General features: G+C 50.6%; 12 protein-coding genes across 12 annotated transcripts; 6 read left to right on the forward strand and 6 right to left on the reverse strand.

Moving 5' to 3' along the window:
• Positions 1–872: 872 nt before the first annotated feature.
• N7477_001587 (AFG1/ZapE family ATPase) lies at positions 873–2,752 on the reverse strand (the record flags this gene model as incomplete). The annotated part of the gene is made up of 5 exons (XM_056963250.1): positions 873–1,075; positions 1,137–1,215; positions 1,301–1,817; positions 1,892–2,345; positions 2,398–2,752. The coding sequence occupies 5 exons, from the start codon at positions 2,750–2,752 to the stop codon at positions 873–875; spliced, it is 1,608 nt and encodes a 535-aa protein (XP_056826169.1).
• Positions 2,753–3,591: 839 nt separating this feature from the next.
• On the reverse strand, positions 3,592–5,595 carry N7477_001588 (phosphatidylinositol-3-phosphate-binding protein BEM1; the record flags this gene model as incomplete). Its single annotated transcript, XM_056963251.1, has 4 exons — positions 3,592–4,509; positions 4,563–5,309; positions 5,426–5,524; positions 5,590–5,595. 4 exons carry the CDS (start codon positions 5,593–5,595, stop codon positions 3,592–3,594), a joined length of 1,770 nt encoding a protein of 589 aa, XP_056826170.1.
• Positions 5,596–7,495: 1,900 nt separating this feature from the next.
• N7477_001589 (uncharacterized protein) lies at positions 7,496–9,133 on the reverse strand (the record flags this gene model as incomplete). Its single annotated transcript, XM_056963252.1, has 3 exons — positions 7,496–7,709; positions 7,776–9,009; positions 9,064–9,133. 3 exons carry the CDS (start codon positions 9,131–9,133, stop codon positions 7,496–7,498), a joined length of 1,518 nt encoding a protein of 505 aa, XP_056826171.1.
• A 290-nt stretch (positions 9,134–9,423) lies between these two features.
• N7477_001590 (ESCRT-II subunit protein VPS36) lies at positions 9,424–11,337 on the forward strand (the record flags this gene model as incomplete). Its single annotated transcript, XM_056963253.1, has 3 exons — positions 9,424–9,524; positions 9,582–9,717; positions 9,772–11,337. 3 exons carry the CDS (start codon positions 9,424–9,426, stop codon positions 11,335–11,337), a joined length of 1,803 nt encoding a protein of 600 aa, XP_056826172.1.
• Positions 11,338–11,894: 557 nt separating this feature from the next.
• Positions 11,895–14,077, forward strand: N7477_001591 (uncharacterized protein; the record flags this gene model as incomplete). Its single annotated transcript, XM_056963254.1, has 2 exons — positions 11,895–13,823; positions 13,874–14,077. The coding sequence occupies 2 exons, from the start codon at positions 11,895–11,897 to the stop codon at positions 14,075–14,077; spliced, it is 2,133 nt and encodes a 710-aa protein (XP_056826173.1).
• Positions 14,078–14,795: 718 nt separating this feature from the next.
• Positions 14,796–16,586, reverse strand: N7477_001592 (uncharacterized protein; the record flags this gene model as incomplete). The annotated part of the gene is made up of 3 exons (XM_056963255.1): positions 14,796–15,960; positions 16,025–16,319; positions 16,415–16,586. The coding sequence occupies 3 exons, from the start codon at positions 16,584–16,586 to the stop codon at positions 14,796–14,798; spliced, it is 1,632 nt and encodes a 543-aa protein (XP_056826174.1).
• A 1,795-nt stretch (positions 16,587–18,381) lies between these two features.
• Positions 18,382–18,724, forward strand: N7477_001593 (fungal hydrophobin domain-containing protein; the record flags this gene model as incomplete). Its single annotated transcript, XM_056963256.1, has 2 exons — positions 18,382–18,547; positions 18,612–18,724. The coding sequence occupies 2 exons, from the start codon at positions 18,382–18,384 to the stop codon at positions 18,722–18,724; spliced, it is 279 nt and encodes a 92-aa protein (XP_056826175.1).
• A 196-nt stretch (positions 18,725–18,920) lies between these two features.
• N7477_001594 (alpha-mannosyltransferase) lies at positions 18,921–20,370 on the reverse strand (the record flags this gene model as incomplete). The annotated part of the gene is made up of 2 exons (XM_056963257.1): positions 18,921–19,589; positions 19,645–20,370. 2 exons carry the CDS (start codon positions 20,368–20,370, stop codon positions 18,921–18,923), a joined length of 1,395 nt encoding a protein of 464 aa, XP_056826176.1.
• Positions 20,371–21,370: 1,000 nt separating this feature from the next.
• N7477_001595 (uncharacterized protein) lies at positions 21,371–21,577 on the forward strand (the record flags this gene model as incomplete). The annotated part of the gene is made up of 1 exon (XM_056963258.1): positions 21,371–21,577. The coding sequence occupies one exon, from the start codon at positions 21,371–21,373 to the stop codon at positions 21,575–21,577; it is 207 nt and encodes a 68-aa protein (XP_056826177.1).
• Positions 21,578–21,583: 6 nt separating this feature from the next.
• N7477_001596 (uncharacterized protein) lies at positions 21,584–22,033 on the forward strand (the record flags this gene model as incomplete). Its single annotated transcript, XM_056963259.1, has 1 exon — positions 21,584–22,033. The coding sequence occupies one exon, from the start codon at positions 21,584–21,586 to the stop codon at positions 22,031–22,033; it is 450 nt and encodes a 149-aa protein (XP_056826178.1).
• Positions 22,034–22,554: 521 nt separating this feature from the next.
• Positions 22,555–23,983, forward strand: N7477_001597 (acyltransferase family protein; the record flags this gene model as incomplete). The annotated part of the gene is made up of 3 exons (XM_056963260.1): positions 22,555–22,590; positions 22,642–23,263; positions 23,325–23,983. 3 exons carry the CDS (start codon positions 22,555–22,557, stop codon positions 23,981–23,983), a joined length of 1,317 nt encoding a protein of 438 aa, XP_056826179.1.
• Positions 23,984–25,024: 1,041 nt separating this feature from the next.
• N7477_001598 (histidine phosphatase family protein) lies at positions 25,025–26,691 on the reverse strand (the record flags this gene model as incomplete). Its single annotated transcript, XM_056963261.1, has 3 exons — positions 25,025–25,868; positions 25,922–26,051; positions 26,106–26,691. The coding sequence occupies 3 exons, from the start codon at positions 26,689–26,691 to the stop codon at positions 25,025–25,027; spliced, it is 1,560 nt and encodes a 519-aa protein (XP_056826180.1).
• Between the last annotated feature and the right edge of the window lie 871 nt (positions 26,692–27,562).

Below are 27,562 nucleotides of genomic sequence, written 5' to 3' on the forward strand. Positions count from 1 at the left end.
TCAGGTCGACCCGTCTCGATCACGAGCAGGACAACAGGGGGTAGACAAGCTAGGAGCTACAGTGGGGACGTCGACAACACGACAACAGTCCCTAAGAGGCTGGAGTCGGGCGAGGAGGATTGACCTTGACTGGCGGAAAAGGAAAACAGAGAGTGTTGGATGACCCAGTTCTGGGTCATAGCTTGTCAGTGTGCCGGAACAAGAAAAGCAGACAAGAAATCATTAAGAATATGCGGGCTCTGATTCGCGGGTCGACTTTCCTTTCACATTGATTCGGCACTTGGGACGGACTTCCCCCTCTCGCATTCGTTCAAGTGGCGGATTCAAGGTACAGTGTGGTAGCTAGCTTGTGAAGAACTGCCTGAATAACTAAGCGGAGTGGGACGTCTGGATAGAATAGCAGTGGGATATGGCTCTTCCTTCGATCATGGTTTCTAATGGGCGATCGGATGAGCTTTGGGTACCCATTGGAGACATGCTCAAAGACTATGACGTTGAGGTTCTGGAACCGGGGTTCTTATTAAGACAAGAGCTTACTAAGACTTAAATGGTGGAGTGTTAAAAGGAACTTGGTTCTGGTTGATCGACGTGACGTCATGTGATACTCAGCCTATCTGAGTGCAAGGCCTATTTCACCATTCTTAACTAAGAAAGTCCAGAATGTGGGTGATTGTAATGTGAAAATTCTTGGTGCATGAAGATATCTGATTTATATACACTATGCTCTCTAACAATGCATCTCTACAGGAGAATCTATGTCCAGGAAAAATGCAATACACACACATACAAGATCACGCTCTCTTTCACGCTCGCACAAGGACACAGGATACACCCAAGCCGTTGGGAAGATCAAACTAACCCAAGAGACTCACTCACATATTATCCTCGCTCCAATGACTCCTGGTTTTCAACCAAGCCTCTCTCTCTTCCTTACCCTCCTCGGGCGTCTTTCCAACTCCAAGGCCCCGCTCGACCCACTCCCGACTTCCCATCTCCGAAAGCCGCGACAAAGCGCGTGCAAATGCAAAGCGCTCCTCGTCACCGCTGAAAATAGACGTGTTTTTCAGCGCCTGCACTGACATGCCCAGATCGTCCATCAAGTTGCGCATTGCGTCCGAGAGATCGGGAGTGGTCACCCTTCAGGCCATCCTTGACATCTTTCTCCGAGAGAAAGAGGTTTGTCAGGGGGACTTCGGTTGTGAGGACGAGCTTTGCCTGCAAAACATATTAATCAGAAAGGGCTCAAGGGGGATTTCACAAGGCTGGATACTAAACACGTGAAAGGGAAAAAGGTACATACCCTGCTCTCATAAACCGCGTCAATGAAAGTAATGAACCGACGGGCGAGGTCACGCTGGTTCAGGTTCATGCCTGGGACATCTGTCACGATAAAAGCATCATAGTGGCGCACCAGCTCAAGATAATCCGCTGCACCAGTAGCGGTGCCGATCAGCTCGTTGAAGGTAAATTGTGCAGCCTTGCCGCTGGCCCGAGGCACCCGGATCGTGCGACCCCAAACTTCCTGTGTGGCTGGATGGGGAGGATCATCAATAGGATCACCGAGGAAATCGAACCATTTCTTCGCATGTTGTTCGGCATCTGCGTCCAGGGGGTGGTGGTAGACGGCTGCGGGGGGGCGGGGGATCTTTCGATAATCGGTCGGGGAGTTGAGGTTGATGACTTTCAGTTCGGATTTGAGGAGGTTGATGCAGGGGATAAACGATTCGCGCTGAATGCCGTTCTTGTACAAGTCGTCTGGGTGACGGTTGGAAGTTGTGACGATGACGACGCCGTGAGACATGAGGACTTCAATGAGTCTGTATACTCATTAGAAGTCTGATCCTCTGTTATGCCGCAAAGGGTAAGTAGTGTCATTGATAGGGGCACTCACCTTCGCAGAATCATAGCATCAGCAACATCCGTACACTGGAACTCATCGAAACAGAGCACATTCGCCATCTCTGCAATATCCGCCGCAACCATGGGCAGCGCATCAAAGTCATTGCCATACTTCATCTTCACAACGTGCATGCGCTTATGTACATCCTGCATGAAATTGTGGAAATGAATACGGGTCTTGTTCTTGATATTCGGCGGTAGCGTATCGAAGAAAAGATCCATAAGCATAGTCTTACCACAACCCACATCTCCATACATGTACAGACCCTCTGGCAGGTTCTCCGGGATAGCCGATTTCGCAGCCTTCTCTTTCTTATTACCGAACAGCGAGCCGAAGAAAGACTGCTTGGGTTGCGGGTCAAGAGACTCGACCGAAGGGTGAATGACCTTGGGCGCATCGTAGGTTTTGAGAGCTTCGAAGAGGTCTTGGAGATTTTGGATAATTCCTGTGCTTGTTAGACTTGCATTTCTTCCTTTTTTCTATGGCATCGCCCCTACCTCGCTGATACGGGTCATCTCGTAGCCGGCCCTCTTGTACGCGCGTATCATACTCCTTCATCGGGCCTTCTGTGGGTGCGACGTAGTCCTTCGGGCCCTCCGCGGTAGCGGCGCCCTGGCTCGCGGTAGCCAGACAGCGCCCCCTCGTGCGCAACGGTAGTTGAGCGCCTAGGGCCCGCGCAGCAGTAATCTCATTTTGCGAGCGGTTTGGGACGGTCCGAGACGATCCTCGCTGGGTGGCATAGGTGCGCTCGCGCACAACACCCCGCGGCCGTGCAGCACTTCGGACGCCCGTGGAAGAGCGCAGTGCGCCGGGAAGACAGTCCCTACAGATCTTCACTGAGGCCCGACTCATTTGTGCGGTGGACGTATATACTTTGTGTAGCGCTTCGTGGCGGATCCGGGATGGTGGGCGTAGCCGAGGTAGTGCTGCGGGAATTGTTTGTTTTTGCCGGGACAGAAAGTGCGATGGACGGCGGGTTGGCGTCGCGACAATAGATAAAAAACGCTCAAGGAAGCGCACCGAAAGTACCGACAAAAAGCGCTATGTATAAAAGAACGAGATGTAATTTTGAGGTTTAGTGGCTCCTGTTCCTGAGGCGAAAAATGAACGGGCCGATGAGCCGAGTCATGTGATTTCGGGAATAGATGCAGAACCGAATATATCCATCGTGATGTCTAATTTTGGAAATTTAGACGCAAATAGGTAAAGGCTTTGCTATGTATGCAGAATGAGAGCATATGTACATTGCCATCAGCGTGGCAGGGTATTGTCCCCCAAAACAAGGTATAGATGAGAAAGGAGATAGCCCAGACAGGGTAGTCAAAGACAGATCAGAAAGAAAGGAATCAGAACCAAGGCGGAGAGAGAAAAATGCGTAGGGGAAGAAAAAGTTGACCATAATAAACATGTAAGATAGCAGAAAATAAAAGGCCATGCCATACATCACGCGTCATATTCGTAACATCGCGAACGTCCTCCCCTCGAAACACGGAAAAATCAAGTGCAATCGCTCAAAGGGCTAATGAAGCCACAGGGAAATCTCGAAAAGGTGGATGCCAGAACTCCAAATGCACCGTTACTCGTTGCAAACAAAATGGGGAAAAAAATGAAACACAAATGAACATGAACCAAAATGCACCATTGCGCCGCGCGCTTGTCTGTCGGATTCAGATCCAGGTCCAGGTCCAGGTTCAGGCGACGCTGACAAACAGTGTCAACTTTGTATTGCGCTGCATGGCACCCTCCAAATCTTGATCAGAGACCAGATCGACGTAGGAACCGGATGTCTCATCGCGGTACTGCACGATGATATCCTCCTGGATCTTCAGTCGATCGCACAACTTGTCTTTCAGATGCTGCATGCTGACGCCAGATGGGATGCGGATCGCGATCAAGTCGTCCTGGAAGAATACCTTGACCTTCATCGCGCTCGAATTCGAGGCCGAGGAAACTTGCGTTAGGGAGCTTGCTTGGCGGTTCATCGGTGGGGGCGCAATAGAGCCGGTCGAAACTGAGCCTGAGCTTTGCTGAGGGCGCTGCGGTTGCGACGTGCGGTCCTGGGATGCGTTCATCGGGACCTGGGAAGACTGGCGGGACAGGCTGCGCGAGGGATCTGAGTGGTGCGACTCGCCCGAGTACCGTGCCTCCTCGCCAAAGGCGTTCGGGTCGATTTCAAAGTCGCCTTGGCGCGGCGCAAACAATTGTCGAACAAGTTGGCAGCGGGAGATGTGCGGGGGCATAGCGAGAAGTTTCTTGATATACTCGTCGAGGTTTTGGCGACGGCCGTTGGAGATCGCATCGGTAACGTGGGTAACGGGGCCGGGCATGAAAGGGAGGGTACGAGGTCGGCCGCGGTTGCCGGCCTCGTCTTCAAACTGGGTCAGGAGGGCGATCTGGAAGTCGTAGAAGTCGTGATAGTATCTTGAAAGTTCCCAGCAGCGACCGTCTTCCATCTTGGCCTCGATGATGTACCAGTATTTATCGTTATCGAAGCAATAGCGCGGGATCGAGGCGGCGACCGGTGCGAGGACGGGTTGGAAGTTTGCATTTTGCGTCGGAGGGGCCTGCGACGCCAGTGTCCCCTTGCTGGCGTTGCGCTGGTGGTAGGCCTGGATAGATTGTTAGTATACTTGTGTCGCATTCACGAAAGTGAGGGACGTACGTAAGCGTTGCCGTTCTGGCTCATGTGTGCGCTTTGGTTGGGATTCATGGACATCTGCTCCATTCCATTGGTGACGCCGCTCATGCTGCCGCCAGAGGCATGGCCGCCCTCAATCTTGCCGAGAGTGATGCTACTGTTCTTATATTCGGCAGTCATCTTCTTCCATTCCTCCACCTTGGGGACACCGGCGCGTCGCACAGCCTCCAGCGGGTCGGTGACGGCTTGGCCCGAGGCCATGTCGCGAAGTTCAATGAAGGAGACCGGAATCAAGCCAGGGCCACCCAGACGACCGATAGGTTTAGCGACGAACCATTCGGGATTGGACTGGGCGATGACAATAATTGCCTCTCCAGCCTTCGCGTCGAGTTCATCGGTGCGTTCGGCCTGGAAATCGTACTGGACAATGCCGTAAACCATGGCGCCCTGGCCCTTGCCGAGCGCAGACATCCTGAAGGCGCCTTGACGGGTGGTGTTGTTCGGAGATGAAGGAATGCGGTCGGAGAATCCAGAGTCGTGGTGGTCCTTTTTATGCAGATCGCCGGAACCCCCACTATCCCTTTCGTTTTTGCCGATGACCTCGAAGAAGGAGACAGGAACAAGCCCTCGAGCCTCAGGGATAAGCGGATTACAGGCCTCGTACCAGTCCGAGTCGTCCTCCCTGCTGATAACGTGAAAGAAGTCGCCCTTGCTGAAAGCCAATTCTTGGTTGTTGCCTTCGGGGTGGTAGTCGTAGAGAGCTTTGATCACCTTGTGCGGTCAGCCACATTTTGCTGTGGGACACCAGAGAGGGGGGACGTGTTTCACTCGTTTACGGAGTACACCGTGGGGTTAAAGGGGGGGGAAAGGGAGAAACAAGGAAATACCTTTTTGGGAGGAAGAATCGCGAGCGCAGATTTGGGGGTAATAGAGATGTGATGATGATGCTTGGGTTCTTTTTCCCCCTTCAAGGATCGTCTGATGGCCTGAAACCGCGGGTTAGGTTAATGACACACAATACGGCGCGTAACGTATCCGAGGGGCAGCTTACCTTCATTGTGACCTGGGGAAAGAGAAGGGACGGAAAGGAGAGGGGAAAGAGAGTGATGACAAGTCAGAAAAGCAGGGAGAAAAAGGGGATCAGCTTCCCTTTTTTTTTTCCCTGGCCCTTGAATGCGACCATATCACGAAGTGTACGGTATTGCGGTTCCAACCACAGGAACGGGCGGGTTGGTGATGAGAGGCCCGCTTTTTGGTTCTATCCTCAGCTTCGAGAAAGATAGGACCTATCTATGGAAATCCAAATTGGGGCATAGGTGGCGAGTCCTCAGGTCCTTTGCCCTGACGACAGGAAATCCACGGGCGCATACAGCCCCAATGAACACCCAGCAGTTCATTGAAGATCCGAACATACACGTAATACAGCGTACACGGGCTCAGCATTGGGCAGACATTCAGCTAGGTTCCCTTTGTGTTCGGCGGTTAACCAACGTTCCTCGCCGAGTCCTCGACTCGCATTGGAACACTACCCAAAGACAAAGACCTATCCCATGCTCTCTGTAAAAAGAGGAACATCTTCCCTTACACTCCCCTCAACTCATCTGTGGTTCGACCAGGCGCACCAACCGTGGATCGAATGAGAGGTTCCATTCCCAAAGCCGCTTAGATCGGCATGCGTTCTTTTAGGGCGCACGGGAAATGAACAGAACAAAGCCCCGGGCTAGGCCTAGCCCTGGCAAGGTCGAGTCTTTGCTACTAATGCAAAGAATGATCAAGTCCGGGGCTTCGAATGCGCGGCCCCCGCAGCGTCCCGGTAGACTGTCCTGCAAAAGGCATGCACATTCGGCCCTGGACCACTCTGCCCACGTAACTCGCCGTATAAATAGATCGACGTGGGCTGTCATGGGTCTGGGTCTTTCATCCGCCTGGAGAAAACAGACACAGACTAGGCTGAACAATGCCGATCGCCGATGATGTCAGTGTGGCCAGCCCTATTGACTCTGTTATTTGGTCTATAACCACAGATCCCATACCCTCGGGGGGTTTGAATGACTGCAAACGATGACCGGCTGAAAATGAGTAGAGGATCCGCGTAATAGAGGCCCCGTTCTACTACACCCGCACCCGTGGATATAGACCATTCTCGCTTGAGATGCTAATATTCTTTGGTGTGTGGGCATCCACTCTGTGCGTTGACCATCACACTGCCACCCATGGCTGACGCCGCTGTGGGACCCACGTGGCGGGGCGTTGCCCATGGCTTCCATGGAAGGACAATGGAAGGATATATGGAAGACAGTAAACACGGTTGCGTACGCTGTCTTTGATTTGTCTGTGAGTGATTCACACGACCTGCCAGAGTGTGGGTCCTTTACAACGAAACAATGACAGACTCGGGTGCAAATCATTGTGGAGTCAGTGGCCTGGAGAGTCAGGTGTCAACCTCTCGTGACCACATGAGGGAACTATTTAATTGTTCAAGGTATCCTGGGATGATATGGAAAATTCTCAACTTGACGTCTGTGACGTGCTTTTGAGACTCTACGTGATCTCACTTTCAAAGTGGCGACCTTTAGGTTCATAGGTTATCAAAATCTCGAAATGGGCCATATGCCGGTTATCCCACTACCATAGAGTAGAACAAGTGAAGGTGACGAAATAAATGCCATGCTTGTTTTTGCTCAAATGTACTCCGGAAACGATATATACTAGTCGAGTACTCCAACACCAAACCCCACACTAACACCAAGTCCACAATCCCTGCCCCAAACAAGACGCCAGCGGGTATTAGTATGCGACTGTTGCAGACCTGAAAGGGAGGGGAATGAAGAAGCAAAATGAAATGGGGCAACTCCAAGGGAAAAGGACCTGGGGCTAGCTCGACCCGAAAAACGCCCTGCTGAAAGAAAGGCCGACCAAGGCTACTGGAAAAGGATGACATGACTTTAGACCTCGACCTAGATCTGGCCCTTGATGTCGACCACCGCGTGGGCTGCAGCCTTGGCTTGTTCAAATAGCAGGCCTGCTTTTCCGGTCAGCAGCCTCACAGACCCATTTTTCTCCTCGAGTAACTCGGGCGAGGAATTTTCAAGAATGAACCGCGCGGTCTGCTCATCGGACTCAAAGCCAAGCTCTTCCGTGATGAAGCGGATGTTCACGTCCGGTTTATACCTGCAACTGTCAGCATGCATGTTCATTTTCCTCAAAAGGGACGTAAGCATGAACAGGGTCACTCACGCTCTACAGATAGCAGCCAGAGCAGTCAACCGTTCCCGATCGACGAACATGTCCATAAGATACGCGCCCATGTTCGGGGTATCCAGATACAGCTGGAAAAAAAGGTGATAGTTTCCGAGCGCCAGCGCAGACCTCACATCGAGCGCATGCTTCACAGCAAGGTCCTGCCTGTCGTCTGCGGTTACGTCGGCGAGCGCATCGTTCATGGCCGTCCAGTTGCGCGTGTAAATGAAATAGAGAATACGATACGCCTTGAACTCCGTCGGATGTCCGCCTAACTGCGCTGCGTACAGAACCCGCAGTTGTGTTTGACACTGGTTATACTCACCCAGATCGCCTTTTTCCAGGGCGATGCGCGCGTGAATCTCGTAGACAATCACAGTGAATTCGTTCCGGATATGCTGGACCGTCAAGTCCTGGCGGAGAGACTTGAACTGATCACAAATGTAGCCGTAATTGCCCTCTTGTTTCCATTTCCTCTTGAGTAGGTCCAGGGTATTTTTAAGCACGGGAAGTGGCCGCACGGTGTCAGGGTTCGGGGCTGATGTCAAGCGGAAGTAGTTCTTTTCCAGGGTTTGGCAACGGCCGATCACGGGTCCTTGGTCGACTGGGGGACTGCGGGCCGGCGAGGGAACAGGTGAGGCAGATCCGTAGTTGGCTCCGGCTCCCTCAAAGCGCTTCTTTCTCATCTCCAAATTAGCTTTTGACTTACTAGAGTCATCTGTTGTCATGCGGGGTCTCTTCTCTGTGGAAGGGTGAGTGATCCGGTCTTCAAACCGGTTGCGAGTGTTATTGTTAGCTTTTGTCCAGGGGTGCGTCTCTGCGTCGTGGCCGAGACCCGGTTTTCTCTTGCGGGAGGCATCCACCGGCGAAGAAGGGGTAGACATTCCCCAGTTCGACACGTTGGGGTTGGCCAGAATTTTGTTGCGTTCGTTCTGAATCATGACTTGTGGGAGAGCCAATCTCTCCCAGTCTATGGTGTTGAGCTTATTGTTCTCTGCCGCATCGGTAATGACAAACTTCAGCTTCTCTTGCATTTCCTGCGTGGTCACGCTGGCCATCTTGTTCTCAGGCGCGAAACAGCGTTGCACATACGATCGTACGGCAGGTGGAAACTGCACGCGCGGCGGCGGAGTTGCATCCGCTGGTGTCATGTCGGCTCCGTTGGTGGCTGGGGCTGGTTTGTTATAGGCAAGGCTACGACGTGCTTGAACAGGAATATAGGCAGGGGTCGCTATGAGGTAGGTCAGCATCATATCACACAGAGAAGGCGGAAAAGATTACTTACCAGTAGGTGGATAAGCAGCAGGTGTGGGGTTCGAGGCCGAGGCCGTGGCACGCCACGGGGCGAAGCTCATCCCGAGGGTCTCTAAAAAAGTTGTAAAGTGGCGAAGGGTGACAAGAAGTGAGATCGAAGAAAGAACTCGGAAAGTAAGGGACAAGATAGACGAGAAGGCTACGGAGGAAGCAGAAATGAAAATTTGGGAAACCGTAGATTTAGGAAGTCAGTGTTCACTGACAGCGCACACGGTCACAGTTGAAGATTGAGATTTGAAGTTCAACTCGCTTACCCCGGAGTCACTTTATTCCGGCACCGCGGTCTATCATAGTCGCGCTATCGCGTGCGCTTCCCTATGCCACCTGCTAGATGTTTTTCAAGTCTCTTGACCTAACGACTGCATTGCGGCCTTTACTGTTGCCTGACGAGACTCTTCTCTTTGTCCAGGATGCGGTGGGCTTGTATGAAGGGTACGTGGTTCCCGGGTTCCTGGGTTGCGGGTTGACGCCATACTGATATCCACCCAGGAAATACAAGATCCCCAGTTACCAAAATGGCCATGCATACTTGACGTCGCATCGCGTATGCTATGTGGCCGCGGAAGATCCGCGCAAACATTCCGTGGGGATCGACCTGAAGGAGATCGATCGAGCAGATTATCAGGTACAATCTACGTCACGATGCTTGGTATTGAATCACTAAGTTTTGTCTCATTAGGCTGGCTTCTTGAAATCATCGCCGAAGATCACAATATATCCCAAGCCGCAGAAGAGCAAGGACAATTTGCGGAGCGTAAATGGCAGTCCTGCTGTATCGCAGACCAGCCTACGACCGGTGAAGCCGCTCTCCCCGCATCCTCAATCCGTCGGGCCACATCCAACATCTTCTCCGAAACCAATCAACGCGACATGGATTTGTCCTATTTGCTCATTCTCTAACCCATTGCCCTCAAACTTTGACACTACGACAGCTACTCCGGCAGTTAATTTACCACCATGTCTGGCCTGCGGTATCAAACCACCATTCACGACTGTCCTCAAAGCGGCGATTAGCGCGGCCGCCGGTTCCGCTGGTCGAGATCCGCTTTTACCCAGCTCGGACTCATTGCAGGTCGAAGATAGCGCCATCACGAGAAATGCAAGCTGGACCGATCCTGCAGGAAGTGAATCTGTGTCGTGCCATCGTTGCACATTCGTGAACCACTCATCTCTCATCGAATGTGAGATGTGCGGCGCACCGCTTGTATCGGCCCCGACGTCAAATAGTGAAGTCAATGCGAGTCGCTCAGATTCTCCAGCTCCATTCTTCGATCAAACGCGCATCGCCAATACGGAAGTGACGGAGAGCATCAAGCTTTCATTTCGAGCCGGCGGAGAGAAAATATTCCACGAGAGACTGAAGGGGGCCCTCATTCAGCGGAAATGGCTCCTACAAAATGCGCCACCAGTACCTCCACCCTCGCAAACATCATCAAGTACACCGACTAGTACAGCCGTAGAAAGTCCTCAGCCAGCCTCACGTACCGCTGTGGGTATTGCAGGCTTAGAGCAAAGGGGACTAGAAGCTCGCATGAACAATCAGCTGGTGATAGGCAATGCCTTTGAGGATCTCGAGGCGCTCATGGCGTCTGCAAAACAGATCGTGGCACTCGCAGAGACTCTTGCCAGGGAGTCTGGAATGGCGAGCAACGAGGGTTCTGCAGAGACCAACGCAGTACTATCAGAATCCGTAGCTGCCTTGGGAATGGTGACTACCAAGGATATGCTTAGCTCAGGATCAGAGAACCTCTATCTATCAGAGTTGTCACGCAACCTCGCCGAATACCTAACAGACGACCGCAAGGGATTTTTGCAACGGGAGGGCGGCATTATGAGTTTGATTGACTTATGGGCGGTATTCAACCGATCCCGCAACGGAGTAGAACTCGTCAGTCCCTCCGACTTTGAACGGGCAGCTGAGTTGTGGGAAAAGCTCAAATTACCAGTTCGGTTGCGTCGGTTCAAGAGTGGTCTACTTGTGGTGCAGAGATTCGATTGGAGCGACGACAAGACTGTACGTCAACTTCTGGAATGGATGGATGAACTACGAGTCGTACCACCCGAGGAGCCGGTTCAATGGGACTGGAGGGAATTTGGTCGGGCCGTGACAGCGCAGGAGGCGGCGCAGCGCTTCAAATGGAGTGTCGGTGTGGCTACTGAAGAACTCGAGATGGCTGAAGACCGGGGGGTCCTGTGTCGCGAAGAAGGGATAGAGGGTCTCCGATTCTGGAGCAATCGATTATAGACTTTAGTTCCAGAGTCTAGAATTTGGAGTAAGGAAGGTGTGCCGATGTCAAAAAATGAATAGGTCCGCATGCATGATTGATGACGATGGTTTGCGATATATCAGTGACCGACGATTCGCGGGCTTCGAGTTTGACGTCATGGGTTGATGACATGCGGGGATCCCGTGACTCTTACGCTGTGACTGGCTGACCCCGCGATGATCGGACTCTGCCCCACTCAACTCGGAGTCCATTGCTCCTGCTATGGTGTCCTCCTGCTCACTCCTTGGGCCTGTCTCTATTCTCTACATCGTCTAATATACCTCATCTTTGCTTGCACCTTCACGACTATTCACTCACACCTCTGCAGACTGACGATCTACCTTGAACGGTCTTCAGACGCCTACCGTGGGGTCAGGATAAGCGGACCCGCTCTTATACACCCGTTGCGAGTGGGTATGATCGACGGTTTTCTGGAGCCCACGACGCGAGCTACTTCCAGTCCACTTCTATACAGCCTGAGAGCTACCAGAGACACCTCAAAGCCCACCCTGGGGCATACGTATCCATATCAATCATGAGTTCCTTTTTAGCCACCTCTTCAACGGGCGCCCGCCCAGCCCTTTCACATCTAGTTGTTGTCCACACCGCCAGTCGAAGTGTAATAGGTGCTGCTCGCCACTGTCATAGCAAACATGATGATGTGGAGCGTATCTTTCGTCGAATTGCCAAGTACCACCGTCATCCCCAAGCCAACCCCTCCCGCAAAGTCGAGTGCCAATCGTGGCCCTCTACGGCCCACCATGACTCGAACTCGAGTTTCCCATGGGGGTTGCCTCCTCGCTCTCGCTCCAGATTCTCAGGCTTCTCCGCTGGCCGAGGGAAGGATTTCTGGGATACAGAGCGCGAACAGCTACATCGCCGGATGGCTTACATTAAGAGAAACGCCACCGAAGACCCATATTGTGCCATTTTCGGTCGCCGGTCAGACTCATACCGTGTGGATAAGCAGGACCACATCTGGCCCAGTTTCTTGCGCTCTTTTTTGAATATCGAACCTGCTTTCGAAGAGAATCCTTCTAAAGCTCATCTTCAGGACTTCAACTTCGTCAAGTCTCCCGAGTCGGGTGCGGAAGGGTACCAGTATGACCCTATAAGCGGTCGTATGGCTCCCATGCCGCCGAAACCCGCGGAAAAAGATGCCTTGGCTAGTGTCGAATGTCCCCCTGGAAATGAACTCGAGGCCAAACTTGTGTCCGAGCCGTTAGGTGAGGAAGGCGCTGAGACACCCAATCCCGAGTCCGTCGATTGCGCTGGTGGAAGCGAATTGGAGGCTCTTTTCAATACCGAACCGGCTAGCTTTAAAGAAGCACAAGTGATGTCGAAGGTGCCTCATGGTGAGGAGTCAAACGTGAAACCCAATATTCACGTCGACTGCTCGCCTGGTAACGAGTTGGGTGCTCTCTTCGTGTCGGAATCACCTCGCACGGAGCAGCCCGGCACTGAGACTATGCAGGTTCTGGAATCAGAGAAGAAACTCGATCCTGATTCAGGTCTAACGTCTGGTGTTAATATTGAGTGTACTCCAGGTCACGAGCTAGAGGCTATGTTCGCTGCCAATCATGCCGCTCAGAAGGACCAATCTTGTCCATTGGATACATTCGATGCTCAGCCCAGCAGCCGTGATGATTGTGACTCTGTTGACTGCCCCCCTGGGAACGAGCTGGATGCCAAGTTCGCTGGGCTTGACTCCCAAGCTGCCAGCGTCACTGAGGATGCTCCATCAACCGTTGATTGCTCTCCTGGTAACGAGCTCGAAGCAAAAATCGTTTCTGAATCTATAAGCTTGGGCGTCCCCATTGATTGCCCTCCGGGGAGCGAGCTAGAAGCCAAATTTGCTGCTAATCCCGCTTCTGTCGAGCATGCCTCGTTTCCAATGGCACCCGCTGTGGAGCCCATGACCACCAAGAAAGCCAATGTCAACATTAATTGCGACCCCGGTAGCGAGCTCGAAGCTCTCTTTTTGTCCGATGCAGCCACCACTGGCTCACTCTCTTCCTCAGTCTCAAAAGTCAACAGCACGACCAAGTCCCATAAGTCAAAATTCGACTTCGAAGGCGCCGAAGACCGAGTCGGCGACTTCCTCAAAGTCAATCAAGAAAACCCCTTCCAATGGTCCACCAGTGAATACCGCATCTTAGCCTACGACTCTTCTGTATCAAAGATCAGTGCATCTGAAGTCGACTCATTCTTCGGCACCACCTCAACCACAGCACCCGAAGACATACTCGCCCGTCTACACAACCCCGCCAAGTTTGTCCCCTACTTTCAGCAGATGCAAACAGACGGCTACGATATCGCTACCGGTGGGGGTGATATTCTTGTCTTTCGCCGCTCCGCCAGTACAGCCGCCCACACCTCACACTCCGCCGACAAGAAAGTCAACCAGGACATCGCCAACTCTACCCGCCACGACTCCTACCCGACTTCCCACTCCACCTTTCAGGTGAGTGTTTAAGATAGGTCCCATGCGATCAACCCTCTAACCGGTCCAAGCCCCCAAGCTCGTCCAGCCCAAACTCGAAGCTGAATCCCAGATCCAAACCAGGGATCTTCCGCAGGGTATTGTTCGCTAGTACAGTGACAGCAGCTTCATGCTACGCCATAGGAGTGGTAACTGAATTCTTCCGCACCGGGGGCGATGACGGAAAAGGCATTGATGCATTTACTGTCTTTGAATCTGATCGGCGGCGCGAGTAGACTACGTCTTCCATCTTCTTTTCCTTGATTCCTTGCCATTCTCTTCTTGTATAAATTTCATATCTTGCTTAGACCGCGAGTCGGTCAATCATGTGGTTTACTCTTGTTGGGGGGCAGGAGGAAGGAAGTGGGAGCGTTGAACGGTCCTCTTCCTCGTTCGTTTCTTTACATGTACATATCTATCTTTCTTGGAGCATTTCGGTTGCTATGAATCTATTTGATCTCAATCTAAAAATCTTGATGACTTGTTTCATCCATTGCTTTTAAGGTGGATTGACCCTGAAGTTTGGCTGCAACAATTAATGTGCATGAGTTGCCGAATAATGTCTGGCAGCCCTTGGCTCTCTTCCACTTCAATTTTAACCCCTTAGCGCTTATCGATAAGTAGGTACTATGAAGATAGAAGAGGAATAAGAAAGTATTTTAACGATAATACTAGAGATAAAGCTATAGATTGAGCTATCATGGAAGCCAAGGTAAGGATACGGTAAAGAGGGGGTAATATCCCCAATTAAATGCGAATAGGTACGATTGAGCTCGCCCCTGAATAGCCTGAAGCGTATACATATTCGTGAACTTGTAATTTCCCGTCGATTCTCCTTGTACATTGAGCAATGTACTGCTAAGTATACTCTCGCTACTAATGATGTGGTCATGCATTTTAGTATATCTCCGCCACGACATGGCCTTCACACTTCATGTGTTAGATACCGCAACTTCAAGTGTCGACATTGCCAACGATCATCTCCTCATCGCCTCGAGGACGTCTAGGTTCAGGAAAGAGAATGCACTCATCCTCCCAGACAGAATCCCACCAGTCCCGCCGAGCATCACGAAGTCTACCGATGCGATCATCTTGTGCATTGCGCATACTCTCTCGCCGACGGTGAGCTTCATCGGCCTCCTCGCGCGCAATCAGCCCCTCGCGACGAAGCTCCTCTTCCTTCTCCTCGAAATACATCTCCTGTGCGTGCAACTCATGATACACCCGAGCATCGCGCGCCGGGTCAACATCTGCCCCACTGTCAGGGCTCAAAGTGTCGTCCACGTAGGGATGCTTCTGGAATACTTGCTGCAGGGTTCCGCATCGGGCAAACCCACTCAGGAGATAGAAGTGCAAGGCGACAAGCATTTGGACAGCGGCGGCAAAGTCCTGTTGGTCCCAGAGATCGTACTCACGTGAAGCCAGGACGCGAAAGGTACGCACGTTGGGTTCGTTGTCCAGCTGCTTCATCTTGCTAGCTTGAATTTGCTGGCGTACTCGCTCCATGTTCTCAGTTCCGTAGAACCGGCTGCCGCCGGGTGTGAAAGGGGACATTGCATCGGTGCTGGAAAGTGGGATACTAACATGGCCTTCCTCGTCGACGGAGTCTTCAACGTGTAGACTGGAGGGAGTCTCTGGGGATACAGATCTTAGGGCTTGGACTGTTTCGGATGAGAATACAGGTAGTGGGCTGGAGATTTTGCGACGACACCACAGGCTGGAGATTTTTTGGCCTGGGAAGTAGGTGCGCATGAGATGGAGCTTTGAGCCGTGCAGACCGATCAGGAATACTTCCTGGTCTGGGAGCTTGTCGCCCGGGTTAGGGAGGTATCGCAGGTGTTGCAGCAGTTGGCCGAGCATCATCTTGAATTTGTCTGCGAGGGCGGAGGCAAGAGGCTGTTCTTTGGTGGTCTTGAATTCTGTTAGTTGTGACAGCTGGACATGAAGATTACATGGATCTTGTTGCTTCTTGCGTACCGTGGAGGTCGGAAGAATGGTGTGGCTGGTCCATGAATCAGGACTAAACTTGAGAGAGAGGAAGCCCGCTGTCTCGGGTGCATCTTTGTGTTTCTCACGGTATCCTGTCCAGTACTCCATCTGAGTACCCAGCAAATGAGGCCTCCGTGACACTTAGTAAGATTCGAAGGTGCTGCCGCAGCTCCAGGTCGGGCACGATCACTCACGTCAAGTAGAAGATACCATCCCCATCACAGGTCTCCCGCTTGAGATCAATCATCTTACCAATCTCGCTTAACAACGCGTAGATGACCTGGGACTGAGCTTTGATTCGGCCTGTGAGTAACTCATACCGACAGTCCTGAGATCCATCCTGCCACAGTCCTTTTGTGAAGTGCGGACACTTGACGAGACTCTGAAAGACCCCTCTATAACGGATGTCCACCTTGGACCATTCCATGTCCACTCCACGGGCATATTCGTTGCCGCTTCTGAAGACCCAAGCCCTACGCTGGACATTTGCTGTAGACGCAATTAGCTAGTATGACATTGCCTGCGGTTCGATGTGTCTTTCTTCTTGATTCAGAAGTGAGAGAGAACAACAAAGTTAAGCTTACGCGTCTGGTTTGCCAGTCTCAGATATCTGGGAGGGATGAGCTCCTCGAGGTCGCGGTTCAGGAAGAATCTGGCTGTGATATTTTGGACATCGCACTCGATGGGGCCACTGGAGACCGGGTTGAGATCTGTGTTGAGTGGTTGTAGCGTTCTGATTGAGTTGAGGGTCGGCATTGCGAAGTTATCCAGAGACGAAAGGAATCAGCGACGGCAAACGCAGGAATAGTGAAAGTGATAGAATCAGTGGAGGGTTTCAGGGGATGCAAGATGTTCAGTGTGCGCCTGAAAAGTGAGGAGAGGACTCCTGTGCTGCCAATTGAGACTTGCGTGAGATCCGGTCCTCATTATCTAGGTTGCTGCGAACTTGAAGGCACTTGCTAGAAGAGAATGAAACAAATTGAACATTCAATATTCTAACATCTATAGGCTAAAATTCATGACTCACTGTCTCTTTTTCTTCAATAGCGTAATATTCGAAGCGGCGATTTTCTCGCACCACGAACTATGCGGGCTTTCAGACTTGCCACAAATTTGGTGCAATCGCAGCCGTTGAGATAACACCATTAGTACCTAAGTCTCATTGAGATTGGATATTGGTCGCTCCTAGATGAAAGCCCAGATGCATTTGTCTCAAATTTGAAAATCCCATTCGGACGGATGAAAGCCTTTTTATACCTGTCCTCCGTCTTATTGAACTTGTCGTGTGCGCCCCAGCACCAATTAAATCGATCTCGTGAGAGATGTAGTAGCTAGGCTTCGCCTTGCCGGCGATGATCGTATCACGCAGGCTTCTATGTTACGCCCTGACATTACACTGGCCGGTACCGATTGACAGACTCTATTGTGTGTTCAATCCTGAGTTCTTATAATAATTGTCTAATAATAAAAGCCTAAGTACATGGCTCGTAGCGCATGGCCGTGTTCGCCTCGTAATATAATACTTTCAAGACATGAAGGAAAGCAGCAGCTCGGGCAAAGGATGAGCTCGGAGAAGACTGATTCGTTGAAATTTTCAAGTTGCTCGTTGCAGATACTGCAATGGTACAACTTGAAACCATCCAGAAGTTGTGCTGAGAAATGCGTTATCTCCGCAATCAAAATCTTGGAAGGATTGGCACTGGTTCAATTTCTTGGAAAGACTCGAGAAACCAAAGGGTATTTCTATAGTTTGCATAAGTCCATGGCCTCCAGCCTCGAGCTACCTTTGAAAATGCTCGTTTTCTCAGAATTGCCAAAGCATGCGATTATTTATAGCGGTTTCTTGGTTATTTGAATGGGATGAGACAGAAGAAAAAGCCTATCGCCAGGAATTCGCAGACCAAGACATTGAGTATAGGGTTGTGCTGAGGGCAGACGCACGAGTACTCCTTTGACTATATTTCGGTCATAATAGCCGATGAGGCGTTGTGATGAACTTTAAACCTACTTCATGTTGTCAAAACCCACCCTGAAGCATTCTTCATCACATAACTGATGTACAAGGCTAAACCGGCCGATCGGGTGAATCAATCCACAAATTACAGCAATCCAGTGTCTGGAGTGTCTGTGCAAACTTCATAAACTTAAGCCTAGCTATGCTTCTCAGGGAGGCACAATTGCCGAAGAACGTGGAGCTTTCCATTCATCCATTTTTTGAGTTTGATCGATGGCCGTTCAACTCATAGGGCCTAGTTGTCTAACCAGAAACGGAAGTGATCTTCGCAATTCAAGGTCAGATCTGGGCAAGTCAGCTGAGAAAATAGATTCTTATGTCCCAGATTAGGTCTAGGCCGTCGAGGACATTCGTCAAGTCTTGTGGAATACTCATATAGTTGACATGGGTCGGCGTGGCGGTGGAGGAGGCCTCATATTCCATATCCCCCCCAGGAACCATTAGTCTTGCCCATCTCCACTCCTGGTCCTATTTGTTCATATTCAATCTCAAGCTGTATCCAAACCCCGTCCATTCATTCACAACGACAAATTCACCATGAAGGTCTCACTTCTTCTCCTCTCCATATCCATTGGCGCCGGCCTGGCTCACCCTACCACACTCGCCAAACGTGACAAAGCTCCCTGTTCCGATGCGATATACAATTTCCCTAGCTGCTGCTCTAGCAATACTTTAAGCCTTGCGGATACCAAGTGCAAAGCTGGTAAGTTGGAATCGCTGTTTTGCGACCAGGTCTGAACATCCGCTAACCCACGTTTAATCAACAGCCAGTAATGCGATTGATGGCGCCAGCTTCAAGCAAAGCTGTGGCGAAGGCAGTATTCCCAAATGTTGTGCTCTGAACATTGCGGACCTAGGTCTTCTCTGTCAGGAATTCTGATCAAGAGATGGCTCATGTACTGGGGGCTGGGATTACTCATCGCACGCAAGTCGCGTCGGAGCAGAGCGGGCAGGAATTAATTTTGGGAATTCGCATATATTCTGTACTGTTAAGATTATGGAAGAAGCAAGTCTCATGATTTGCCAATGAAAAGAAAAAGAGAAACCCAACGCCACCCATCTTTAAATTGAATGTACTATACAGAAGCCGGATCTTCCGGCCCAAACTGAGCCTTCCAGTATTTCTTCACCCCATCACAAATCCCGGTCTTATTCTTCCAGCTCTCAAACTTCGTCTCCAACTCACATCCTGTCCACAGGATGTCCGCCCAGAACTGTTTCTCTACATCAACTGGGAACCCAAGAATCAAGTCGTCTGGCGTCGTCCAAGCCCGCGTATAGTTCCCATCGTCCAAGAAAGCCGGGTTTACGGCCTGTTTGCTAAAGACAGTGGCTGGATTGAATTTTGGGAAGTTGGCATGAATGAAGAATGGACGCGGTTGCGCAGCTTTTGACCCATTCACACGCCATTCTCCCTGCTGCGTCAACCTATAATCTTCAATCGGATCGAATTGAGCCATTGCGGATCCAGCGAGGCCGCCTTGTGTCGCGTGGCCCATTGCGCAGATACTTTCGCTGACTTGGTAGAATGGTTCGCCAAGAGAGACTGCCGCGGCGACAAAGGTCTCTTTGTCTCCTTCGCCTGCGGCGCCTTGGGTAAGAAGGCGATAATAGTGCGTCGGGCCCCAGAAGTTATAATATGTGGATAGGAGGAGAGTTCGCAGGTGAGATCTCTTTGAAATGACCACTTCGCCTGACTCGGTTGATTGTCGCGAGTCCATCGGGGGCACTTGCTGCGAGGAAATCTCGTAAAAGAATGGGGAAGCAGTGGACGCCCAAAAATCAGGCCATGTGACGAACTTGGTGTCTCTGAAGGGGGGCTTCCTCGAAGATCAGCTCCGGTTTCAGGATCGGGAACGCATCGGCGTCCAGGAACAGGATCTCTTCAAAGGATGAGAAGAGCATGGCGAATGGCTTCAGCTGGTATTTCTCGATTTTATTGCTTTTTGGAACTGCATCGAGGATATCAGACAGCACAACGCATCTTGCGTCTAATGACGGTAGAACCGTGTCGCAGATATATTCCTCATATTCGTCGCGCGAGGCTAGAAAGACCTCCATGGGAAGAAATGAGCCCGTGCGGCGCAGCATGCGTAGTGAGATTACCAACACTGGGAGATAAGCACCGCCGGCGGTAGTGACAATACCCTTTGTGCCTGGGACGTATGCCAATTGTGGCGGTTTGGTGGTAATGGCATCGACGAACTCGATGTGCGCCCGCTTCATGCGCAAAACATCGCGGGTGGACATCTTCAGGAGGTCTGGTCGGGGATCTGGGTTCAAAGCTTTAAAGCCTGTCGAGTTTGCGTTTGCCAATCGTCGCGGGGGATCACATCTTGGCTTGTGTTCCATCAACAGCGATTGGAACTGGCGCCAGAAGTTGATGTGCTCGGACGCGTCCTGGTGGTACGTGCCCGGCAGGGCTTCAGGCGGCGTATATTCCTGGGATGTGGTCCATCCTGACAAGTACCAAATGGTAGCAATCGCAAGAGCTGATGCGATCAAGATACGGAGTCGGCGCGTCATCTTTGCGACCACTGGAGGTATCGAGCGGACATTGATGGTGAGAATTGTCAACAAAGGTGGAAACGAGCAACAATGGATTAATTAGGTCTGTCGCCAAACATGAGACTGCATTTGGTTTATCCCGGGAACAACACAGACGCATCCGGATCCGCGTCATTCTGGCAATAATCATGCACAGAATTCCAGTGTCGCGGATGAGTCGTGAGATCAGCCGGAAGCGGCCCGAAGATCACTGGATGAGAGGCCAGCGACAACTCGGCCTAGTAGGCTGACCATGACTTTTCCTGCTAGATATCCGGCTTTCAACAATCATTTCTATGTTTTAGATGCTTCGAAAAGGGCCACTCAAAGGGTAAACCACTTTTTCAATGTCGAAATCGAGGTCCTACTACTGGAAACCATTCTGAGTGGTTGCCAAGACTTCCGCATGCGGTAATATCGCACCATTCAACACTATCGACAAATAGCTCTTTAGCTGTTCGTATCAGGGACGGGCGGGACAGGACCACTCTTCTCTTTTCTGAAGGCTCGTTTTACTTTCTCTATGCCATGTTATCTCCATAGCACTCTGGGGCAGTCTCAAGATCAAAAACGTCAAGCTGTCGTGCTTAGTTCAATTCAAACAGCCGCACATCTTGCGTCTCAGATCTTTGACAAAAATAAGTGATTGTTGAGTCCACAGTCTCCTTCCCGCCATCGAAGTTACGATGATAAGGTATCTCCTGTGCAGTCGACATACCTGGTTGCAAGTTCTAACGTAGTTAGGCCGTCTCTTATGCGTGTCAAAATTCTTCGAATTTTGATTACCGCAGCCATTCTGGTCGGAGGATTTGTAAGGGTGGCCTACCATGGTAATAATGCAAATTAATAACACCGATGCGAGATTTTCTAGCTCTTTTGGAAGTTCTTCTCTCTCAACCAACCATATTGGCCATCCTGGGAGACCGGAATAAAGCGGATCCAGCATGGACCATCCGACGGCGAATCAGCATATAAAGCAATGGGTCTTAGCATCCACAGAAGTGCAAGTGTGGCAGCCGAGAAAGTGATGGACACGTTGTTGCCCGACTCACTTCCAAAGAAAAAAGTCGTCATGGTCACTGGTAGCTCTGGTACAAACCGCATGCTTGGGATGCCACACATCAAAGAGATGATTTACGAAAACCGCAAGACATACGCCGAAAAGCACGGATTCGACTTCACGTAGGCCAACATGACGAGCTATAATTTGTCCCGGGGCGCACCAATCTATTGGAACAAAATTCCTGTTTCGAAGGAAGCATTTGCGCGCCACCCCAATGCCGAATGGGTATGGTGGATGGACATGGATATCATCATCATGAACATGACACTAAGCATCTATGACCATAACCTATCGAAGGAAGGATTGGCACGAAATATTCTGCTCGATCACAAGGTGCACGGCGCTGGCGGCGGCATGAGTGGCTTCACCACCCCGGCTTCCTATAAGCACGACGACATCAATTTCATCATCTCGCAGGACTCGTGGGGCGTGAACGTGGGCAGTTTCCTTATACGCCGAGGCGATCGGAGCAAGTGGCTTCTCGATCTGTGGACTGATCCATTGTACATCTCTCAGAACTGGATCTTCCCGGAGCAGGATGCTTGGAAGCATATGTGGCAATACCACGACATCGTGTAAATTGATCGGCAATAGGCTGATGATCCACAAAGGGTGCTTGCGGCCCCACGGCAGTTGGAATGATGGCGCTTTGCTGGAATGCGCCCATTTCAGACGTCCGGAAGCGGTGATCCTACGGGCCGGGTCCAGCGAGCTAACCGAATGATTGAAATCTTGAGTTTCAATTGCTTCATTTGATGATCAATAAAATCTGGGCGCCACTGGACCAACGAAATAATCAGGACGGGAGAAGACATCGAATCAATAGGGACTCGCGGGCACAAATTCGCTGAATGATGGCTGCTTTACTTTTTCCATTTGATGATCACTTTCTAGATGCGAGATTCTTCCGGAAAAGCTCTTTGGAGCATGTCCATATGTGTTCGGACTGACAATCTCCGCCGCCGGGTGTCCAGTATATCACGTTTTCGGAAATCGAACACCTAGTGAACAAATAATCTCTGCATAGAGTGATCATTTCAAGATGATTAGACGGTTTTCTCATCTCTCACTTTGCTATCACCCAAACTTTCGGGCATATGATGGCGCCCCAAAAGCGAGCTGATAATTGGATCGACGTGAGATGCCTTCTACCATTGCTACTAACGCGCGACTAACAAAACAATAAGGGTCTCCGAGGAGTTGCAGCTCTCACCGTCGTTACCTATCATCTATGCTCCTGCTTCGCAAATTGGCTGAATTCACCTGCACTTTCAGAAGAGGGCCCCGTTTCTATCTTCCAGTATCCATTTCTCCGACTCGTGGTTGCTGGTCGTTTTGCAGTCGCGCTCTTCTTCCTTCTTACAGGATACGTGAACTCCTTTAACTCAAGGAAGCACATTCGAAATGGAGATACAACTTTCGCCTTGCAGAGGCTCGCACGGAGCACACTTACTCGCACCGGCAGGCTGGTCGTGCCGACGAATACTGCCATTCTGATGGTTTGGCTTATTTGCCAACTCAACGGGTTCCAAATCGCTAGCCAGGTCGACGCTGGTTGGATCAGAGGATCGGGTACTCAGTCACCAGGTCCAACGTTCTTTGGCGCCATCGATGGTTTGCTTCGAAATCTTATTTTATTTTGGCACAGCGGTACGACTGATTACGACCATACATACTGGACGATCCCGTTCTTCCTGAAGGGATCCATGTTGGTCTATACCACACTACTGGGAACGACATATACACGACCGAAATATACAAAACTAATTTTGATTTTCCTTTATCTTTTTGCTTGGTCTGGTGCGCAAGGTACGTTACTTCTAATCATTGGTGTGCCCGGAATTCCATTAACAGTATGATCGAATAACAGTCGTTGTGGAAATGAACATCTATGCTGGAATTTTTCTCGCTGAGCTACACGCCGACTACGGGTCAAACGCTACTACATTCACCTCCAGACCTACATCTACGCTCATGATTATCTTCGGTCTCCTCCTTGCTTCTTTCCCCGAGGATAACCCAAGCTGGGTGCCATGGAGTCGAGCACTCGACACCGTCGGCCAACTCATTGTACCGAACGGCGGCGAAGTGAACCGATATATCATTTCGTTGGGAACAACATTTTTCGTCTTCGGCGTCTTCTTCTCCCGCGATGCTCGCCGCCTTCTTTCCTCCCCATTCATGAATTTTTTTGGCCGCATTTCTTTCCCTATATACCTTCTTCACAATACCATTATTCGCACAGCTCTGTCGTGGGTTCTCTATCGACAGTCGATTGCGAGTAAAGGATTCCATCCGGTAGATGAAGAGGGCAATCCGATTCATTATGAAGCTGGCGGAACATTCACATTTGGAGTTGCAGTGCCACTTTTCTATCTTCTACTGATCTATGTGGCGCATTTATGGACGGTCCATGTGGATCCCCGCTGCGAGAAGGTTGTGACTTGGCTGTCAAGGAAAGCTTTTGGTGATGAAAGTGACTCCGAGCCGACAAAACAAATCCCATCCAATGGGATCTTGACGACTTGAAAGGGAAGGCTTCTCAGAGCCAGAGAATATTTCCTTTTGCCAATAAATTGGGGGGCAGTACATATTGTGATATGACATTTAGACAAACATCTATTTTGTTGACTATTTTGCATCTTTCTCATGCTGAAGCTTATTATTCAAAGCCAATGTATACTTGAACATGCATCATCGTAAATGCAAGGTCCCTTCTTCGGGCCCTGAGAGCAAGGTATGTCAGCTTGGTGTTCAGTGCCTGATGCTCCCATTGAGCATAGGAGCCTTACTTTCTGTAATTTGTTTCCACTTCTTTGGCGTAGCAGGAAAGCCATGTCGGTTGGACTAACACCTAGTCGCTGATTAATCTAAAAGAATTAGCTTCACAGCGCCGTTTCATTCCAGTGTACTCTTACCACATCGTTTAACGTCGCGGGTTTGAGCTCCAGCTGTTGGGGCCGCGACTGTTGTTCCGAGTACTGATACAAAGACAAGCAGGTGGAGCCGCATCTTGGCTGCCAATCGAGTCGGTGCGTGCTTTGGTGGTGGTTGATCGACCTAGGCGATGTAAGGGCAGAATCGAGCGGATGCCTTGGTGAACTGACGAAACGAAGTAGATCATTAGTAACCACAAGAGTGAGACTTGTGAATCGATCTCAAATTGTTTATGCCATTTCCTTCGTCTGCCGCCGCGACAGGAGTGTTTGAATCCGAGTCCAAAAGCGGTGATCAGCGATTCTTGTCAACACTGATGGGTACCACCGAAGACGACGACGTCCAAATCCGGCATTTCTAAAACCCAGGCCAAAAACTCAGCCCACTTCATAATTCTAGCGTCAATAAAATTATTCAGATGTGCGTTTGGCCCGTCGAGGTTGAAAAGTCCATGTATCTAATGAATCAGACACATAGTGCTGATATGAAGTCGGCTCTATAGAATAAACTCAATGAACGAATATCTACATCGCATGGAAACATGCAGGCAAAGTAACGCTCACATGCACCAAGTCTTTCCAGCCAATTTCAAGAATCAAAGAGCTAATTGTACTTGGACGATGCATCTGATATCTAAGATTCGGGGGCGCCGTCGCCAACCTGGTTTCCAGTGGTGTAGTTGCCGAAGCACGCCTTCTGGTACATAGCCTTCTCCTTCAGATTAGGAACATCCTTCAGGAAATTGTCAACAGGGCAAAATCCGTTCTTGGCGTGCTCGCAGCCAACAAGACCCTGCATGGGCAACGGGGCATTGTTCAGCACGAAGCGGATGTAGTCCTTGGTACCCTTCGTGCCCAACTCAGGGTTAGTGTAGAGAATGGGGTTTAAAGTTTCAAACGTCGTGTTCGAAGGGCAAGTCCAGATCTCGGACATGAAGCGAGCACCAAAAGGAGTCATCTCACTTAGTTGGAAATTGCGCTCAGGGGCGTGGTCTAACTGAACTGGTAAACCCTTGGGTCCGTAATTGAAGTATTCCAGGCCAAGAGCCGAGATAACGGACAATATTATGTCATCATGGGACATATCCATGTAAAAAGGCTGGCCGAAAGGAAACTGATTCTCGTTGTTGTCGTAGGTGTAGTTGACACTGGTATCACTGGATGTGAGGAGCTTCTGCTCGAGACGAGCAGCGAGTTCAACAAGGTAGCCAATGCCCTGGGCGCGGCCGGTAGGGGAACCGTAGGCGTAGTCTCCATAGTATTGCACGTCGATGTTGTACTCAAAGTCCTTCCATTCCTGTTCGGTAAAGAGGGAGCAAAAGGACGAGCCGGAAAGGCTCGTGTACTCGTAAACACAAATGTTCTGCATGGCGAGCACGTCGGAAGCGGTCAGGTTGAAGTCGCCAGGGAAGTAGGCCAACAGGCGAGAGCGAGCGTCCTGAGTGTAGCGAGCAATGAAGACTTCAGCAGCGTTGTCACTACAGCTTCTGTCAACTATTGGAAATAACCGTCAGGGTTAACGATCACATACCCTTCAGTCATGTCCCCGTTGCAAGAGTCGTACGAGGCCAGGGTGTTGTTGAATGGGTACACCTCGGGGATGATAACAAGATCATATTGATCGTAAGAGCTGTTGGCACCGCTGTTGCCAAAGAAACCACCTAGCAGTCAACATTAGTAAATTGCACAGAGGTGTGATTGTCGTTCTCACATACTGAGCCACCAGCGCGCACTCTCCAAGATACGAGACTGGGAAGTTGTACGGAAGACGGGCTTCGGGCGAGAAGTGCCATTGGGCCAGACATTCAGAGATGAATCCCAAGCAGCCACCGTGCTCTTGTTGGTTTGATACAAGAGCCGACCGTACTTGGTCCAGAAATGGGCACCAGAAGTAGCCTCGGTGGCAGCACCAGACTCCATGAGGATGTCCGAGCCAAGAACATAGTTCCAGTCGTTCAAAAACTTCAGGGGGCCAGTGCCCACAGCCTTTCCAGGATGCTTCTTGGAGTAATTGGTCACTTTGGCAGCAAAGTCCTGCATACCCTCTCCATCAAGAGGGTAATTGGTAGGAAAGCGCTCAGCATGGCGATGAAGAACATGCACCTGAGACAATTCGCAGCCTGCCGGCACGCCGCTGGGAACACCGAAGCTATCAGCGTCCTTGTATGGGCTCAGATTGGCCCAGTGCTTTTTCATGTCAAAGCCGCTTGCGTAGGTAGCACCAGTTGGTGCAGAGGCCGGGGCAGACGAAGACGCCGCGGCGGCCAAAGTGGCCAAGGAAGCTCCAAGGAGATACTTCATACCTGTTCAGTTTTTAACAAATTGGGCAACAGCTCCTGTGACAATCGGTGCCTGACTGATGCTGGGCTTATAACTCGATAGATTACGATCTTGCTGGCTCGAGACAGACAATTCCCTTACCTAAGCTTCTTGGGGATAAAGTAACTGCAATGGGCAAGATTTGGCATCATTCGCCTCGGAATGAGCGTTGGGGCTAGCGTTGATACTAGCAGACGTGTGAAATCTCCGCCGAATATCGGGGCATACATTCTCCGACACTCCGAACTGTTTCACTTTGAAAGTTTGAAGGATTTTTGCGTCCGATCTGCGCCGACTACGGCCTCACTAAGATTACCGTGTGTACTTTTCGAGGTCGAGTGGGTAAAGTCTAGTTGTTGCCTAGTTAATTGGACTTGGCGATTCGCGGCTTGGAAAGGGGTCAGCGACGCCAAAAAGCCAAACTAGCTGGTTCGGGCTTAGTGACACCTACTGTTCGTTCAACCGCGCAGACGATCGAGGCAAGTTCAAACAGTCAGCACGACATTATTCGATTGAGTCAAAGCTTGATACTCGTATACATAGTTTCATGGTAATACAACAAGATAGTAATCTGCTTCTAGCCGTGCAGGATTCTCTTCAAGGTCATATCCTTGGGTTCCTAAATCGAAACATATTTTCTCCTTAGAACTTAAGATCATTGGAACAAAATTTATGTTATTACCCAAATCACAGCGTTGTTTGAGACGAGTTCACCAACTCTAAACCAGTAAGTTCGTCACTTGGTCATGACACAGGAAAGGTATCTCTCCAGGACGGAAGGTATGAAGGGATGCCGGTAATGAGATTGGCGAGAACATCTTCGGCGATAGTGGCCGTCTCAGCCCGACCGACA

The sequence above is a fragment of the Penicillium maclennaniae genome, assembly GCF_028827695.1.
Source record: "Penicillium maclennaniae strain IBT 15551 chromosome Unknown utg000002l:1.0-2354659.0:1.0-2356205.0, whole genome shotgun sequence".
NCBI lineage: Eukaryota > Fungi > Ascomycota > Eurotiomycetes > Eurotiales > Aspergillaceae > Penicillium > Penicillium maclennaniae.